At 51.8% G+C, this 16,793-nt stretch overlaps 1 protein-coding gene across 25 annotated transcripts in view; it reads right to left on the bottom strand.

Moving 5' to 3' along the window:
* Positions 1–16,793, bottom strand: part of Megf11 (multiple EGF like domains 11) — a 330,509-nt gene that overhangs the window by 80,003 nt on the left and 233,713 nt on the right. For all 25 annotated transcript variants that reach the window (XR_008212813.1, XR_008212814.1, XM_052711804.1 and 22 more), the window contains one exon: positions 1,458–1,704. Coding sequence is in view for 23 of the 25 variants with exons in the window: in XM_052711804.1 (XP_052567764.1) it covers positions 1,458–1,704 (247 nt within the window). In the remaining 2 variants the exon portion in view is untranslated. The remainder of the gene's footprint in view (positions 1–1,457; positions 1,705–16,793) is intronic.

Here is a 16,793-nt window from a genome sequence, read left to right as displayed (position 1 = left end):
TGACCCCCCACCTGGCACCTGACTCCTCCCCCACCACAGGTGGTGGATGGTGTCAGCAATCAGCCGGCTGCAGAATCAAAGGCCTGAAACCCTGCACCTGAAGAGTGGGTGTTCTGATCCCCGCCAGTAGAGGGAGACAGGTCTCAGCTATAATATATTGAACTGTAGTGTACTGCTGGGGCCAACACTTGAAAGTTCTGGGGAGGAGGCTGAAGAGACCTTCCCTAAGAAGGCGCTTTACTTGGGCCTTGAAGATGAGGCTATTTTCACTGAGAGAGTGGAAGGGCATGCCAGATGGATGAGAGAGCAAGGGCAAAGGGGCTAAGAAGTGGCCTTGGATTTCGCCTTCAAAAACCTGCTGCCAACCCCCTCCAACCCCCCCACCCCTTTAAAGATTTCTTTCTTTATGTAGTCTATGTGTAGGAGTGCTCTCTTTGCATGTATGCCTGTATGCCAGAAGAGGGCACCAGATCCCATTATAGATGGTTGTGAGCTGCCATGTAGTTGCTGGGAATCGAACTCAGGACTTCTGGAAGAGCAGCTAGCACTCTTAACCGCTGAGTCATTTCTTCAGCCCCTCAAAACCTGCCTATTTTCAAAGCGGGGAGCCAGAAATTCTGAGACATGTCCTTTCCAGGCTCTGAAAAGCTCCCAGCTGCCACAGGTGGGGGGGGGGGCAGCCACTGTGGGAGTATGGGGAAGGTCTGCATCATTGCCTTGGGTCTCATTCCGATGGCCATGGCTTCAAACTCAAAGGCCCTGGGAGCCCAGACACATTGGGGCAGGAAATGCTCTCAATCCAGGATGTCTTATGGTCAGCATCCTTGGCCGACTCTAGAGCCTTCAGCAGGGCTGGACAACACCAGTCTTGTCTGTGAGAGTGCCGACTAAGTTGTCTTGGGGATGGCCTGTCAGTGTGGCTTCCCCAGGGCACAGAAGTGAGGGGACCAATCAGCATATGATACGTCAGTTGGGCTCTTACCAGCCGGTTGCCTCAGATGTATCAATTAGGATGGGGCAAACAGAGGCATACTGCAGAGGTCAAAAGAGAAGGACAAGCTCACTTCTGCGTCCCCTAACTAGGACCAGCCCTCCGACATGTGACTTGTCTCTAGTAGGGACTCATGGCATGGATGTCAGACTTGCGTAGGTGAGGCCTGGATACTTAGACACTGTTGCACTTGGGGTCAGATGGCAGATGTCACACCAGGGCCTTCTGTTCTCATCTTCCTGCCCACTAGGGTGCTAAGAAGTTGCCAAAGAGCTTGAAAGACCTGGTGAGGGCTCCTAGGCCCCAGCTCGGTTCGGCTCCAAGGCAGGGTCATCCAGGCCACGCCTTCCTCTCCCAGCCCCGCTCCATCTCTTCTGGCTCCTCCCCATCCCTTCTTTCCCCGCCCCTGCAGTCCTGACCTGACCTCTCCCTGGCCCCACCCCCAGGCCACGCCCTCCCTACTCACTACACGCCGGTGTAGCCCGGTGCGCAGAGGCACTCTCCAGTGCGCGGGTCGCAGCTGGCGCCGTGGTGGCACTGGCAAGGCAGCTGGCAGCCCTTGCCGTGGGTTCCGGGCGTGCAGAGTTCTTCGCAGCGCCAGCCTCGGAAGCCCGGGGCGCACACGCAGGCGCCGGTGATAGGGTTGCAGAGGGCGCCGTTCTGACACTGACACCGGTTGCTGCAGTGAGGACCCCAGTGCTCGCTGTCACAGCCTGCAAGAGAGGACACGCAGGGTCAGGGCTTCCTTAGAACCAAGGTCCACACGGCCTTACCATCTCCATGGTCCCTAGAGAAGAGGCTGCAGAGGGGAGTCTGGAAGGAATCCTTGGCATCTGGAGACGCCCATCAGGCTCCACCAAGCCGCCAAGTGTTCACGGGAGCTGACGATGGCACAGCCTCCAAGGCCTCCCAGCCCCGCAGCTCACTTTCAGTCGATGCCACTGCCCTGTCCCCGGTGCAAACGTGGTCACAGCTTTCTGCCTCCCTGTCTCTGGGAAGCCCTCCTTGGTTGGTCTGTCTCTAGTCCTCCCAGCTGGACCTTTCCTCAGGGCTCCTGCCACCACCTCTGTGACGCCGTTCCTCTCAGTGCCAGCGTGGCCCAGTAGCACAGCTGTCTGTGCAGCCATCTTTTCGCTTTCCCCACTCAGTCTTATCTCTCACTCATTTACTCAGGCACGGTCCCTCTGACTCCCGGTACCCACCCCTGGCTCCACCTCTCTGCTCTCCCTTCCTTCTTCCTCCCTTCAGCCCCCTAGATGCTTCTTCAGGTCCATTTCCTCACTGCCCAAGCTCCTTCAGAAAGAGCAGGGGAAAAAATGTATCCCTGGGAGGTAACAGACAGCCTTGGAGATCTTTCCCTGTAATTAAATGTTTTCAAGACGGATGGCTCTCCGGAAACCCGCATTCTAAGCCATGGAAAGGGATAGAGTGGCCCAGAACTGCAGGAAGGTTACCCAACCTGTTGTCACCTCCTACTTTGACCCTCTTTCTTGGTGCATTCAGGACGCAGCAAAAATAAGATGTCTCCCAAACACTGGGATTTTTTTTTTTTTTTTAAGCAGGAGTGGAGTTTAGATACCGACAGGCACACATACTGCTTGAGAATATCGAAGGCAAGAAAGATTGCTTCCAGTTAAGACAGTCAGGTGAGGGTTCCTCATTGCAAGTGGGCAGTGAAAGATAGCTCACTTGTCTGCCTGCCAGAGGGCCATCTGTCTTGGTTTCAGCACCAAAAGACCCCTGTTTCTAAGAGCACCTCAGCCCTGGGCAAGCTGGAACAGAGAGTGCCTCTGCTGCCTGTGGACGCAGATGGCCAGCTGACCTTTGCATCCCAGCTTTCTAGGATTTTGATACTCAGAGGAAAGGGGGGAAGTGAGTGGCATAGGAAAGGTGTCCTTGGGGTAGGCCACTGTGAGCAGAGACACAGTGGCACTCTGGTGATGAGCAGGCACAAGAAGACAGGGTTTGGTGTAGCCTGTGAATATGCTGGGGTCCACCAGCATCACCAGTTTTACCCAAGTCTCTCCCGATAGCTGATTGGGTCAGTATCTGGAAGCCTGCATCCATCCTGCAGTAGACAGGACCACGGAGTCTCTGATCCCCACCACTGCAGGGCTTTTACCCACCAACCCCACCGTTCCCCAGAGTTTTCTTGAGTTTGAGCAGCAGGAAATATTAGATAGAAGGATTTATTGCAGAGATAAACAGAAAATAAAGGATAGCCTCAAGAGGGCCTGGAACCTTTTCCAATGAGCCCCGACTGTCTTTGCCTCAGGGTATTTATAGAGACGCCAAAGGGTGGAGCAAAAGACCTCCCCCCCCCCCCCCCGTCCCCACCCCACCCCCGCTCCAGCACAGCCAAGTGCAGACCATCTCAGACACCTGCACTCAAGCCCGTGGTCCTAATCATCCTCTATACGGACCTGCTGAGTAAAGCCACGAGGAACCTGAAAACGGGCTCCCACACACCACCTCATCTTGGCTCACTCCATCTGTGCCCTGCATAGGGATAAGTACAGACTGGGGCTGCCAAACTATCAGTGGGCACCACCTTCTGCTTCCCAGTCCCCTCAGAGTGACAGCCTCCACTCACACTGACAGTGGGTCACAGGACAGAGGCAGCAGTGGAGCGTCCCCAGCCCACAATTTCCAGGAAACCTTTGCAGGGCGTGGAAGGACGGACAAACTGTGTGTGTGTGTGTGTGTGTGTGTGTGTGTGTGTGTGTGTGTGTGTGTGTGTGCGTGCGTGTGCGCGCTCCTATCTCTCCTTCCCATTTTTGAATATGTATGTAGTGTGTGGGCACGTCTGCATGTGTGCATGCTGTGCATGTATATACTCAAGGAGGGCCAAGGTTATGACAGGAGCCTTTCTCCATCACTCTCCCCCTTATTCAATGAGGGAGGGTCTATCGGTCAAACCCAGAGCCTGAGGATATGGCTAGTCTCACCGGCCAGCTTGTTCAGGGATTCCCCGTCTCTACCTTCCGAAGCTGGAAGTACAAGCCGCCTCCACACCCACCAGACATTTACATTTACATAAGTTCTGAGGATTTAGACAAGTGCTTAACAGTGAACCGTTCCCCACTTCCCCCTCTGTCTTTATTGCCAAGCACATGTAGTTAGCATTCAGTGTGTATGTGCTATGATTCCATTATAATGATAGTCATATTTAACTTTCCCCATGTGCCAGGCCCCATCCTGGAAGTCTTAGAGGCATGAACAGTATTTAATCCTCACAGGCTTCACTTTCTTCCCTACTTTATAGACAGGAAGACAGAGGGTCATGGAAGTTACATGACTGTTCAGGTTCTAACAGGGCAGCCGAGGTCCCCTGATTTCAGGTCATTGCTCAGGTACATGGGACACTTGCTGGGGAGTAGTCCGAGATGGGAAGCTTGGAGGCGATTCTGAGAACAGTAGCTGCAAAGCACAGGTGACTGACAGCACAGAGGCTGGCTGCTTCCTCTCCGCCCGCCACTGTGAGCAGCTTCAGGATCTAGACAAGCCATTCCCCCAGTACCTTTCGGGCCACAGTCGCTGGACATGAAACTCTGTCAGTCCAAAGCTAGTAGAATCCCTTCATGTTCCGCTGAGCATCCCGGGACATTTGCTTTTCAGGTACTTATCCATACCTTCATGATTTTTTTCTTTTCTATTTTGAGAAAGGATGTCACTATGCAGCTCAAGTCAGCCTCCAACTCAAACTCTTCCCTCAGCCCCCAGAGTGCTAGGATTGTGGGCGTGAGCTGGCATGCTTGGCGGTGGCCTCCATTCTTTCTAGAATAGCCCAAACCCAGTAGGTGACAAAACTGTGCCCTGGACAGGGAGGCAGAATGTGGTCACAGGGTCTTGTAGCTGTCCTTAGCCTCTTCCACCCCTCACTTGTCAACTCAACATCTCCCAAGTACCTAGGAGTACTGTGTTGTGGAATGCTCTGCTCCAGGCATAACAGACATTACTATCCTCATCAAGCAGCTGTGACCACTTGCAAGGGGCCATCAAGATCAGGGGGCCTGATGATGCCCCCTCACAGAGGAGGGGGTGGCTTCCAGTTTCTCCTTCCTATACCTCCCCCTGAGCTGCATGTACTTCTGCCCCAGATGCTTGGGGTCTTGAGGAGTGCTGGAGTGTATAGGGGGTGGGAGGTTAACTGAAGGGGAGACTCCATCTATGCAGCGATGAGGAAGCTGTCATCCATCCAAGCTAGAGTGAGACTTTTCAGTGATGTGGTGGCTTTGACCCCCTGACTCCTGTTAGTGACCCCCCCACTCATGTTCTGGAAGTAAGCCCATTAAACTCCTAGTTTTGTCAAATTGGACTTTGGTGAAATGGTTACGTTGGTCCACTTGTGGAATGTGTTCCTTTGATACCCTATCTTGGGGAAGTAGACATTTGTTCATGTTTGGCCAGGAAACTTCATACAACATGCTAGGAGGTAAGCTGCCCTCTCTCGAGATAGATGGTTCATCAGGGGGTGGGTTGGAGGCAGAATTCAGCACTTGGGGACGGTGCTAGAATAAAGGTGGCTTAGGACATTGTTGAAGTCATGAGAACACAACTCTGGCTCCTCCCACTAAAAAGGACGTGTATATGCACATGCCTGTATTTGTGTCTCAGTGTTTACGAAGCCCCTACCACAAGGCAAGGCTAGGGAGATGGCTCAGTGGTTAAGAGAACTTGCCGTGAAAGCAAGAGAACCCCAGTTCAAATCCCCAGCACCCACATAATAGGCGAGCAAGCAGTCCCGCTTTTGTGGGGCAGAGACGGACGGATCCCAAGAGCTTACTGGCCATCAGCTTGGCTTCAGATTCAGCGAGAAACTGTCTCAAGACTAAGGTGGAGCCTAGTGGGATGGCTCATGATGAAGAGCAGAGGGCCAGTTCCCACCTGTGCCTTGTTTAGAGTTTGGTTTATGTATAAATAGTGGTCCCAGGTTTTCCACAGATGACCCTATTTCCTATCATTCTATTCTCTTCAGTGAATGCATTGACTTATTAATATTCTTCTGTTGTGTTATGTGGCATAAAATTCCATGTTAATCCCTTATGTACACAACCTGATAGCATCCATCACGTGTGCTAACATTAACACTACTAGCATGTTCAACTGCCTCCAGAGACACTCTGTAACCAACCAATTGCAGTGACTTCCCACCCTGGCCTTTAGTAAGCTTTAATCTTTCTTCCTGCTTCTACCATCTCCAGCCATTCATATGAGGGGAATTATAAGCAGCAGACTTCTGTGTCTGACTTATTTCACTTAGCATCATGTTTTCAAGGTCCATCCACACTGGCTTCATTCTTTTAGTGGCTGAGTAGTGTTCCGCTGCCTGTGTACACCACATCTTGTTTTTCCATTCACGGAAATGCTCCCACTTTTTGGCTATTGTAAGTAATGTGGAATTACTATTGACATACAATTATTATTTTTTTAATGTCTTTTTTTTCCTTTTGAGATAGGGTTTCTCTATGCAGCTCTGGCTATCCTGGAACTTGCTCTGTAGACCAGGCTGGCCTTGATTTCAGAGCTCCACCTATCTCTGCCTCCCAAGTGCTGGGATTAAAGATGTGGGCCACCATTCCCATTCCTGTCTTGTCTGGATTTGCTTTTATGTTGTGTTGGAGCACACGGGGCAAGTGCCCTACCACTGCTCTATCCCCCACCCACAAGTAACCTTTTGAGTCCTTGAGGCTCATTTATTAAAGGTCCAACTAAACATAGTTTCATGCTTTCCTTGACTTCTTCCTCTTTGGAACAACAGTTTGGCTCACCACTGCTGCTCTTGGGTTTAGACACCTGAGTCCAGGTTCTTCCATTCACTCTCAAGTTTTGCTGTGTTGGGGCCGGGGAAGCCAGGGTGTGTCCTTATGTTCTGATGTTCTTCCCAAAGTCCCACCCAGCTAGGCACAAAAGAGCTGCCTACAGGCTAGAGTCCTCTTTCCCCAGTGGCATATATGGTTCCCTTCCCTAGACCGTGGCCCTTAGCCTGGCTGCACCCTGGTGTCTAGGGAAGGCGCAAAGAAACTCTCCCACAAAGCCCTCCCCTCATCACCTTTTCCCTTGAGACAGGGTCTCATGTAGCCCAGGCTGGCCTCAAACTCACCATGAAGCTGAGAATGACCTTGAACTTCTGATCCTCCTGCCTCTATCTTCTGAGTGCTGGAGTTACAGGTGTGTGCCTCCACACCTAGTTTATGTGGTGTCTAGACGGAACCTCGGGCTTCACACAGCCTATGACAGCTCTCTCCCAGCTGAACCACATCCCCAGCCTCTCCCACCATTTTGATTTAACTCATGGCCAAAGGCAGAGGGACCAACAGAAGTCTGCTTCCTTCTGGTCCTCTCGGGGAAACAGGCAAGAGGATGCTGGGGTGGGGCAGGGGATGAGGGGAGAAGGGTGGTCCCTCCCGTTTCACAGCCAGAGTTCTGAGATCCAACAAGGGGTAGTGGCCACCTGTGTGGAGTTGAAGAGGCTGGTTACTCTGGACCCTGAGGGAGGACCATCCTAGCTGATAAATACAGTGACTTCCCAGGGAGCAAGGCCACGCCACATGTCCTTGTCCTAGTCAGCATAGCCCCATTCTCTCAGTGGCTGAACCCCTAGACTCCTTCTAGGCCCAAGCCGCAGTTAGGAGGGAGGGGGGACGGAGAGTGAGTCACAGCTGATGCTGTGCAGACCTGGGCACCCCCCAGCCCTCCCTGGGCCCGTTTGGTTTTCACACCTGCAAAATGACAAACTTGGACTGGTACTTCTGTCCTGGAGTCAGCACCCCTCAAGAAGGAAGCTGGAAAGGGAGGTGCCTTCCAAATGCCAAAGGGGCCCTCATTCAGGAACTGGAGGAGGTAAGTGCTGGGACTCTTCCAGCCCTAAGTTGTGATGCTAATTATACCACTTGAGGGGGCAGGGTGGCTGCTTGGCTCTGAGAGGACTCATTGCTCAGCCCTTCTCCTTCTTCCACTTAGATGGTTGGAATCAAATATTCACAGACCCAAGTGCAGTAGATGAAAACTCCAGACACTGTCCCCAGTCTTGGCAGACACTCCGAGCATGGGCTTATACCGATGGATGTACCATTAGCTGCACTGGCTACTCTCTCTGTGGAATTTAAATACACTCTCTGGGGCTCCCTTAACCTCCAAATGGACTGGTGCTCCCTACAGCCATGTCCAGTGCACACTGTGACTCCACGTCCCTCCATCTCCTGAGGAGGCAGGACTCCCCATTGACTGCACAGTAAAGAACGAGAGATTGAGACCAGCGGACTGCATCCATCCAGGGCCCTTTCTACCCTAGCACACCAGCTTTGGGGAGAGGAAAGGCTCATGCATTCACTCATCAAACAATTCCTGGGCCTGCACTGTGTGCTCAGGGCCTGAGAAGTCCACAGTCAGCTCAAGAAACAGGCAAGTAAGTGGAAGGCAGTGCTGACCCACAGGAGTAGAGGGGCCGAAGGTTCTGGGCTAGTTTTGGGGTGACAACTATACCTGCAGCGTACTTGTGGAGGGACTAAGAGGTCCTGGAGCTGGGAGAGAGGACAGAGCAGAGCCAGCCATGTCCATTTTAGCCACCAACAGGTCAGGAGACAGTGGTGGCAGGCAATACAGCTTTCCTGGAGCTGACATCCCTCAGGGTGGGTGAGTCAAGCCTGGATGAGGCCTGGGCTTCCAAATGTCATTGCTGCGCTATGCACAGGACACTCTGCACAAGGCTGGGGCAGGGAGCTCACTGTGCTCACTGTTGGTGCAAGCAGCAGCTCTGGAATGTACTTTGGTGTGTAAGTCCCTGGGCTCTTTCTCCAGTACTACAAAATAAAAAGTAATAATAATAATAATAATAAAAAAGATTGAGAAGCTGGGGAGATGGCTCTATGGGTAAAGTACTTGCTGCTCAAGTATGAGGACCCAAGTTCAAATCCCCAGCACCCATCTAAAAGGCTGGGCATGGTACTGCATGCCTTTAACCCCAGAGCTGGAGGGGCAGAGACGAGCAGATCCCAGGGGCTCACTGGCCAGCCAGGCTAGCCAAAACAGAGAGCCCCAGGATCAGTGAGAGACCCTGGCTCAAAAAATAAGATGGAGGGTTGGTGAGATGGCTCAGCAGGTGAGGGAGGACACGTGCTGTCAAGTCTGATGGCCTGAGCTCAATCCCTGGGACCCACAAGGTGGAGGGAGAGAACCGACTCCAGCAAGTTGTCCTCTGAACATGCTATGGCACACACACGCACACAACACACACAATAATTAAAATAAATTTTCAAGATAAAAACAAGATGTGATGAAGGGAGACAGAGGAAGACCCTTCATACTGACCTCCAGCCTCCACACACGCCTGCCCATGCTGGCAAGCACATAGGTGCTCACACACACCAGACAGCAAAAGGCTGGAATGCACACGGTCCCAAGTGCCTGTGTTGATCTCTGTGTGTGACTGTGTGGAGGGCGTTGGCCACATCCTGAGACATCCTCAGCCACTAATTAATTTGTTCACTGTCTGTTAATGTCTGAGGCCATCAGCAGGTGAGGTGCTGACTGACAGGGGGGTGTGACGCTTTACAAGCCTGGTTAGGAGACAGAGTGAGGGTGAAAGTCAGACTTACATCGACTTAATTGGGGACTTGCTTCTTTATCAGGGACTGTTCTGGATGTCGGAATGTCACAGTACCACAGGGCTTGGATGGGAAAGACACCAAGTCCTTGTAGATGCAATCTCTGGCAGATACCACAGTCCTCAGGAAGCTAGGCAGCGTGTGGGCACCCACACACCACTTCAGAGGCCCTCATGGTCGCTGGCTTGTCTCCCAAGGAGGGCCTTTGGAAGCATGGGGCCAGGACACTGGAGGACCTAAATCCTGACTCTCTCTCCCTGTGTTTGTGACCCCCAGGTTAGCGGCTGAGGGATACATGACTGTGGAGCCCTGGGCAATGGCTGTGCCCCCTGGAGGTTCAAACAGCTGCTGCGGCTCCTACCATAGCCCTATTCTATAGTACCAACCAGACCCTGTGGGTGGCAGCTACCCTGTGGTGACTCCAGCACTCTGCTTTAACCCATTTCTGCCTTGCCCTCCACAGCAATGGCATCCACAGGAAGAGAGGAAGGCTGTGGGCTGCCCACCTCCACCCCCCGGGACCTAAGGCTGTGGGCTAGCCCTCAGGGCCCAAGGCTGCAGGCTATCCCTCAAGGCTCCAGGCTGTGGGTTGTCAGTCTCAACCTCAGCTCTGCTGGGAGCTCCCTCACCCCCAGCTTTAATGAGAACAGCTCTACCTGCCTGATCTGCCACCTCACACTGCCTTTGAAGCTACAGGGGCCCACAGTTGATTCATCTTCCCAATTTGCCTGGAGAGCCTCAGAGATCATGCAGTGCACAAAGGGATTTCCTCTTTGGAAGAGCCTTCAAAGGAGCCGCAGATCCCTTGCCCTTCCCAGCCCACACTGCCTTTCAAGGTTCCAGGAGGCAAACTCAGGCTGGGACACAGACAGACAGACAGACAGACAGACAGACAGACAGACACACACACACACACACACACACACACACACACGCACATACACACACACGAGAACTTGGCGACAGTCTCCAGTGTGAGCCCCCACTGTGATTCAGGATCCACAAGAAACAGGGGGCAAGGACGTGGGATGTCACTATGACAGCCAAACACGTATCCCATAGGGACTGAACCCTAGGACGCTGCCACCATCTCTGCCACCTTCTTCTCACAGAGGATCCCTGAGTGACATCCCTGAGGCTCTGTCATGGGTTCTGGTCCTTCCAGGCCTGGGTCCCTCATAGCAAATAACAGGATCAACCCAAGTAAATGTATGTCACACTGGGCCCACAGTCTAAAGGTGTGGGCCTGGGTGGGCCAGGCATGGTGGGGTTTCTGTATACCCAGTTCCAAGGCCCCAGAACTGTCGTGTGCTATTGGCCTTCACACAGCAATAAAGGATGAAGAGGGAAGCATGTGTGCTGAACCAGTTTCTGCCTTTAAAGGCCTATGCTTAGTGTCTGAGAGTTCTTCCACAGGTCTTACTGAGGGGTTTCCTGCTGTGGTGTGAGGACGTTCTCCTACCCTACTGTCTCTGAGCAGTCACCCAGGGCCCTGGCCTGCAGTGGGTGCTCACAGAGAGGCAGTTAGGGTGGATGAAGGTCTCTGCCTTCGGGGACCTGCCTTTCTGCTACTGCAGACCCAAATCCACAAAGAACAGGCTAGAAACAGGAAAGCAAAGTCAATGGGAGCATGGTGTCAACTCTCAAAGCAGACATGTGTACCCTGAGTGTCACTCACAGGTGCTACCAAACTGCACGTATCAACGAGATTTTCAAATGAATACAGCCAGTGGACACTTGCCTCACTTCATACAGCCGTGTGTGCCGCTTTAACTGCAGCCGGAACCTTCTCTACGGAATAGCAAGGCTTATTTAGTGAGTACTTAGATTTTAAAAAACTGTGTGTGTGTGTGTGTGTGTGTGTGTGTGTGTGTGTGTGTGTGTGTATGAGAGAGAGAGAGAGAGAGAGAGAGGAGGGAGATTTGTGTGGTGTGTGTGATGGGCATGGGGTGTATGAAGGTTTGAGAACCACTCTGGGAGCTAGGTCTCTCCTTCCACCATGGGACCCATGGACTAGGCTCAGGTACTCAAGTTCATGCTGCAATTGATTTGATCTGCTGAGCTACTTCCCTGGCCCATCTAGCAAGTACTTCTGACTTCCTCCTGTGCTTAGAGATCACCGAGCAGATAAAGGTGTTCCCACTGCTCAGATGGATAGACTGAGCTATGGATCCAGCCAGAGAGAGTAGAGACCAGGTCCTCAGACTCAGAGTCTTCCATCACTTCCCAAGCATCCCTTCTAGGTGGAGTTGATTGACGTTGGTCACCTCCCAGTGAGAAACCCCCCACCTCCCAGTGAGAAACCCCCACCTCCCAGTGAGAAACCCCCACCTTTTGGATACTGGAGCCAACTCAACTCTATCTTTTCATTTGTGTCTTGGTCCATTTGTCCCCAAGTGAGAGAGAGACTTGGAGAGCAGCTCCCAGCTTGGTCTGCCAGTCAAGGATGCTCTGTCTGTCACTGCCAGAGAGGAGGCCTGAGGATGAGTGACAAATGACCATCTGTCTGCTAAGAGTTACTGTCACAAGCCAGAGACTTGACTGCTCCCGAGACCTGCTAAGGACAAGCTCAGGAAGACACCTCTGCCACAGCCCGGAGAGGGCTGGTGAGCTGAGTGCCTGCTCAGTCACTTAAGAAAGCATTTAAACACGTATGATGTGTTGCGCATGAGGGACAGAGTGGGGTAGCGTGAACAGCTGCTCCCAGAAGTCTTTGTTCAGGTCTCTGTTCACGGGTCACTTTCTTGGATACCCTTCCTTCCGAAAACTATTTTATTTACTGTGTATGCATGTGTATCGATGGGGGACACACACATGCCACAGTGTATGTGTGGAGGTCAGAGGGTAACTTTCAGAAGTCATTTCTCTCCATTTACCACTGGGTCCTGGGAATCAAACTCAGGTCATTAGGCTTGGTACCAAGTGCCGTTACCAGCTGAATCATCTCACTTGCCTGGAGCTCCTCCCCCACTCTGTTTTTGGATGCTGTTGTTTTGTTTTGAGATAAGGTCTCATGTAGCCAGACTGGCATCAAACTCACTATGTAGATGAGGATGCTGGTGAACTTCTGATCATTCTTCAGTCACCTTCCAGACCTCAGCACCCCCGGAAGACTCTACCTAGCTCTGTAAAGTCGTGTATACTAAAGCTCAGAGTAAAGACCTCCTCCTCAGAGAAGTCCATTCCCAGCTGGCTCTAATTCATCATGTCTATCGCTGTTTGCTTTGATCAGTAGGTACACAGGCCTGGGTTCCCAGTCCCAGCTCTGGCTTGTGACAGTAACTCTTAGCAGAATTGGGATCTTCAGAAACAGCCTAAGAGTGATTCCAGGAAACAGAGGAGGGGAAAGGGAAACAGACGAGGGAGTGGGGAATGGGGAGCACATCTGGAGCTGACCTCTGGGGTTAGGGTGGGTCCAGAACACTGCCTCAGAGCTGCCCCTTCTGGGGACAAGGAATCCAGACTTTTAGCCTGTGCTCTCTGGGTCTGGCCTGTGCTGGAGGCTGCTGGGGACAGGCATTTACTCCTATGCTCATCCTGGGGCTCTGGCCCTGTGCCTGTGGGGAGTTCCAGGTGTGTGTACAAGTGAGTGCTGTGTAGTTTAGTGAGCCAAGAGCACCTGCTGAAGGGAACAGGGTGGCCTTGTTCTCCACTGTACACACAGTCCCCGACATGTTGTCTGGCATGTATTAGGGGCTTGATATTAATATGTGTTGACACAATGAATAATTCATTGGAAAACTCTACATGAGAAATGGTTAGAGGAGCCAGGGCTAAGAAAAGGTGAGGTGGCTCCTGCCCTCGGGTCCTGGGGACTCAGACTGGGGATAGGGTGGCATAATGACATATGATAGAGACAAAGGCTAAGTCACACTAGACATTAAGGAGTGGATAGCCAAAGGAGGTAAAGGTCACAAAGCAGTGAGTGGGGGCAGGAGCAATCAGAGGTATGGTTTTGGGTTTGGTAGACAGAAAGGAGGGGGCACGGGAAGAGTGGCTTAGATAAGGAGGGGTGCTGGGGACAGCATAAAAGAAGGCTTGGGACAGCCATGCCACCCCTGGGGGAAGGGAAGTCTGGATGGAGCATCTTCAAGGTTAGAGCTGGGGTGTGGGGACAGAAATTTATATCAAAGAGCTCACACAAGAAGGATCCTAAAGGCTGGGCATCATGGCTCTGCATCCCCCTCACCCTCTCTCTCTCTCCTCTCATTCCTTCTTTCTGCGGTGCCTAGTAGCTGGGTCCCTAGGGGGGCTGAGTAGGAGGTTACCCTGCCTATAGTGTGAGGCTGCCCCACAGTGGCATTCTGGGACATCTGAGAGGCCCGAGGCTACTGGGATTAAATGTTTGAACCAAATGTGTCTTGGTGGGCCTCCCCCAATATGTGGGGTTTTCTTTTAGTCTTAAAGCATTTCACTTTCAAAGGGATCTGGGTCTTTGAGAAGGGAACCAGGATAAACCCAGGCACATAGTCCGATGCCTTTGAACCTGAACTGAGAGCTCCCCAATCCTCTCCTGTCCAGAGTCAGGGGATAGGGAAGCCTGGGAGCCTAATTGGCAGCTAACTGAACACAAGGGTGGGTGGGAAGGAAGGAGGCCTGAAAGTGTTGCCGGGGATGAAAAGTGGCTGATCATGGGTTTCCTTGCCTGAATCGCCTTGGTGGGGAGTTGAGCTTCTGATGCCTAATGATCCTGTGGATCAAGCTGTGTCTAGCTGGTGCATTCCAGAGGACTTCAAGGCAGTTACAACTGCAGTTCTAGCTGGGTATTCATGATCACTCAGGCCCAGGAGAAAGACTCTTATTAAAAACAAACACACACCAGGCGTGACTGCTTGTGGATCTGGACTGTGACTCAGGATTCTTGTGTTGACAATGGTCAAGCCAAAGGATGTTCCCAGGTATTATCTCCCAGGCATTTCCACGTGTGACACAGGGTGACAATACCTTGAACTGGAGAGCTGTGAAGGTAGATGAGCAACCCAAAGACCTATAAAGTAAACCTGCCAATTCATGTCCCACTTTACATCTAAAACTAGGAGGATCAGCTGGGGGTGTGGCTCAAATGATGGGGTGCTTGCCTAGCATTCGCGAAACTCTGGGTGGGGAGGGAGGGGAGGAGGAGGAGAAGCAGAAGGAAGACTACTTTTGTAAGTCCGGTGTGGTGGTGCACACCTGTAGTCCCAGCACTAGGGAAGCCAAAGCAGGTGGATCTCTTTGAATTTGAGGCCAGCCTGAGAAACATATTTTTGTAATGTCTTTTTCATAAACTTCTCTGAGGCAAATACAGTGACTGTTCTTATTCGTTTGATCTGGATGGTGGACGTGTTTTCATGTTATTTTCTCTACTTATGTCACAAATATTTAGCAATTTCTTTTTGAGGCAGTTTTGTGTACCCCAGGCTGGCCACAAAATCACTATGTAGCCAAAGGTGACCTTGAACTCTGGCACCTTCTGATGCTGGGATTATAGGTGTGTGCCACCATGCTATTTATGGGACACTGAGGGTCGAACAGGGCTTTGTGCCAAGTACTCTGTCAACTGATTTATATCTCAAGCACAAATATTTAGTAATTTTTTAAGCAAATTTGATGACTAGCCACCTTTCTGACTTCCCACTTGAAACGGAAGGGACCATGTCCAAGTACCAAATACACCTCAATGGGAAGGGTTGGATTGGGGATAGTAAGATCCCTGTTGGAGGTATGCAAGCAGAACTCAGACAGGCCCTTCATTTTGTGGGAGCAGCAGGGGAAGAAGACTGGACTCTGACTTTAGAGGATGCTTCCAGGTCCAAGGTCTGTGTCCGGGTATCATTCATCCTCTTCCAGCGCGGCTGCCATGAACACTGTCCTTGGTGCTGAATCTTGTCACATGCACTCAGTGAGTGTTCAAGCATGTGTGTGTGTGTGTGTGTGTGTGTGTGTGTGTGTGTGTGTGTGTGTGTGTGTGTAAGTCCAGGGCTGTTTTCACAGCCCCCATCCCCTCTATTTTTGAGACAGGATCTCTCATTGATTTGGCACACACCACGCAGGCTAGGCTGGCTAGCCATGGAGCCCCAGGGATCTGTCTGTCCCCACCTCCCCATCCCTGGGATTACAAGTGTGCATCATCACACTTGTTTTTTTTTTTTTTAAATATGTTCTGGGGACTGGCCTCAAGTCCTTGTGCTTGTGGTAAGCACTTTACCCATCAAGCCATCTCCCCAGCCCAGCCCCACCAGCAAGCTTTGAAAAGGTCTTTCCACACCACAGAATTCAGCACAATAAACCCACCCAGCCTCAACACTATGACACAAATACATGCTTCAGTTTCCAGGACATCTGGTGATCAGAATGACAATAAAAAGCCCTAGAGGGGCTTTTACCATTTGCTTTCCTGAAACACCCCCCCTCTGCCTTCTGCTGTTCTTTGCTTGTATTCCCCACCCCCCACCCCCGTCCCATCCTTGTGCTGAAATATACAAAACTGGGAACCAGAAAGCTTGAGTGACACTCACTGACTCTGACGTCTGCAGACCCCTTGCCCTGCCAAACAGAGGTGACTTCACCAGGTGAGTGAACGTTTACAAACATGCCTGCAAAAACACTTCCGTGCTGAGACTGGGGAGGCGGCTCCTCATGAAGACCTGAGTTCAGATCCCCAATACCTGTATGGAAGGCCAGGTGCAGCAGTCTGTAAGTTCAACCCTGGGGAGGCAGAGGCAGGGGACCCCGTCTCTGGCCAGCCACTCCAGCCAAACTGGTGAGATTCAGCTCAGTGAGAGACTGTCTCAAAAAGTAAGATGGAGAGTGATTGAGAAAGACAATGGATGTCAGCTTCTAATATCTACACACACTCATGTACCCACACACGCACACACACACACACACACACACACACACACACACACACACGCGCACACACACACTTTAAGTGCCAAATAATTATTCATGGTTAACACAGCAATGATTTCTGCTCCAGTGAGCATGGGATGGACTGATCTGCTGGGGTGGGTAGCCAAGTGGTGGGTCAAGTGGAGATGAAAAAGCCCCTTGAGAATGTTTTCAGCAAACCCATCCAGCTGGCTTCCCTGTGGGGGAGATGGAAACCTTTTCAGGTGATGCCTGGTGACATCTGCAGGCGTCACAGGCTTTCTGAGCATGCTGGCATAAGGTGTGATGAGTGGGAAGAAGGTGGGGTGGGGTTGTCCTCACTG

Source organism: Peromyscus californicus, unplaced genomic scaffold (assembly GCF_007827085.1).
Source record: "Peromyscus californicus insignis strain IS unplaced genomic scaffold, ASM782708v3 Scaffold_11__1_contigs__length_118956290, whole genome shotgun sequence".
NCBI classification, from domain to species: domain Eukaryota; kingdom Metazoa; phylum Chordata; class Mammalia; order Rodentia; family Cricetidae; genus Peromyscus; species Peromyscus californicus.
This window is presented reverse-complemented; position numbering and strand designations above follow the sequence as displayed.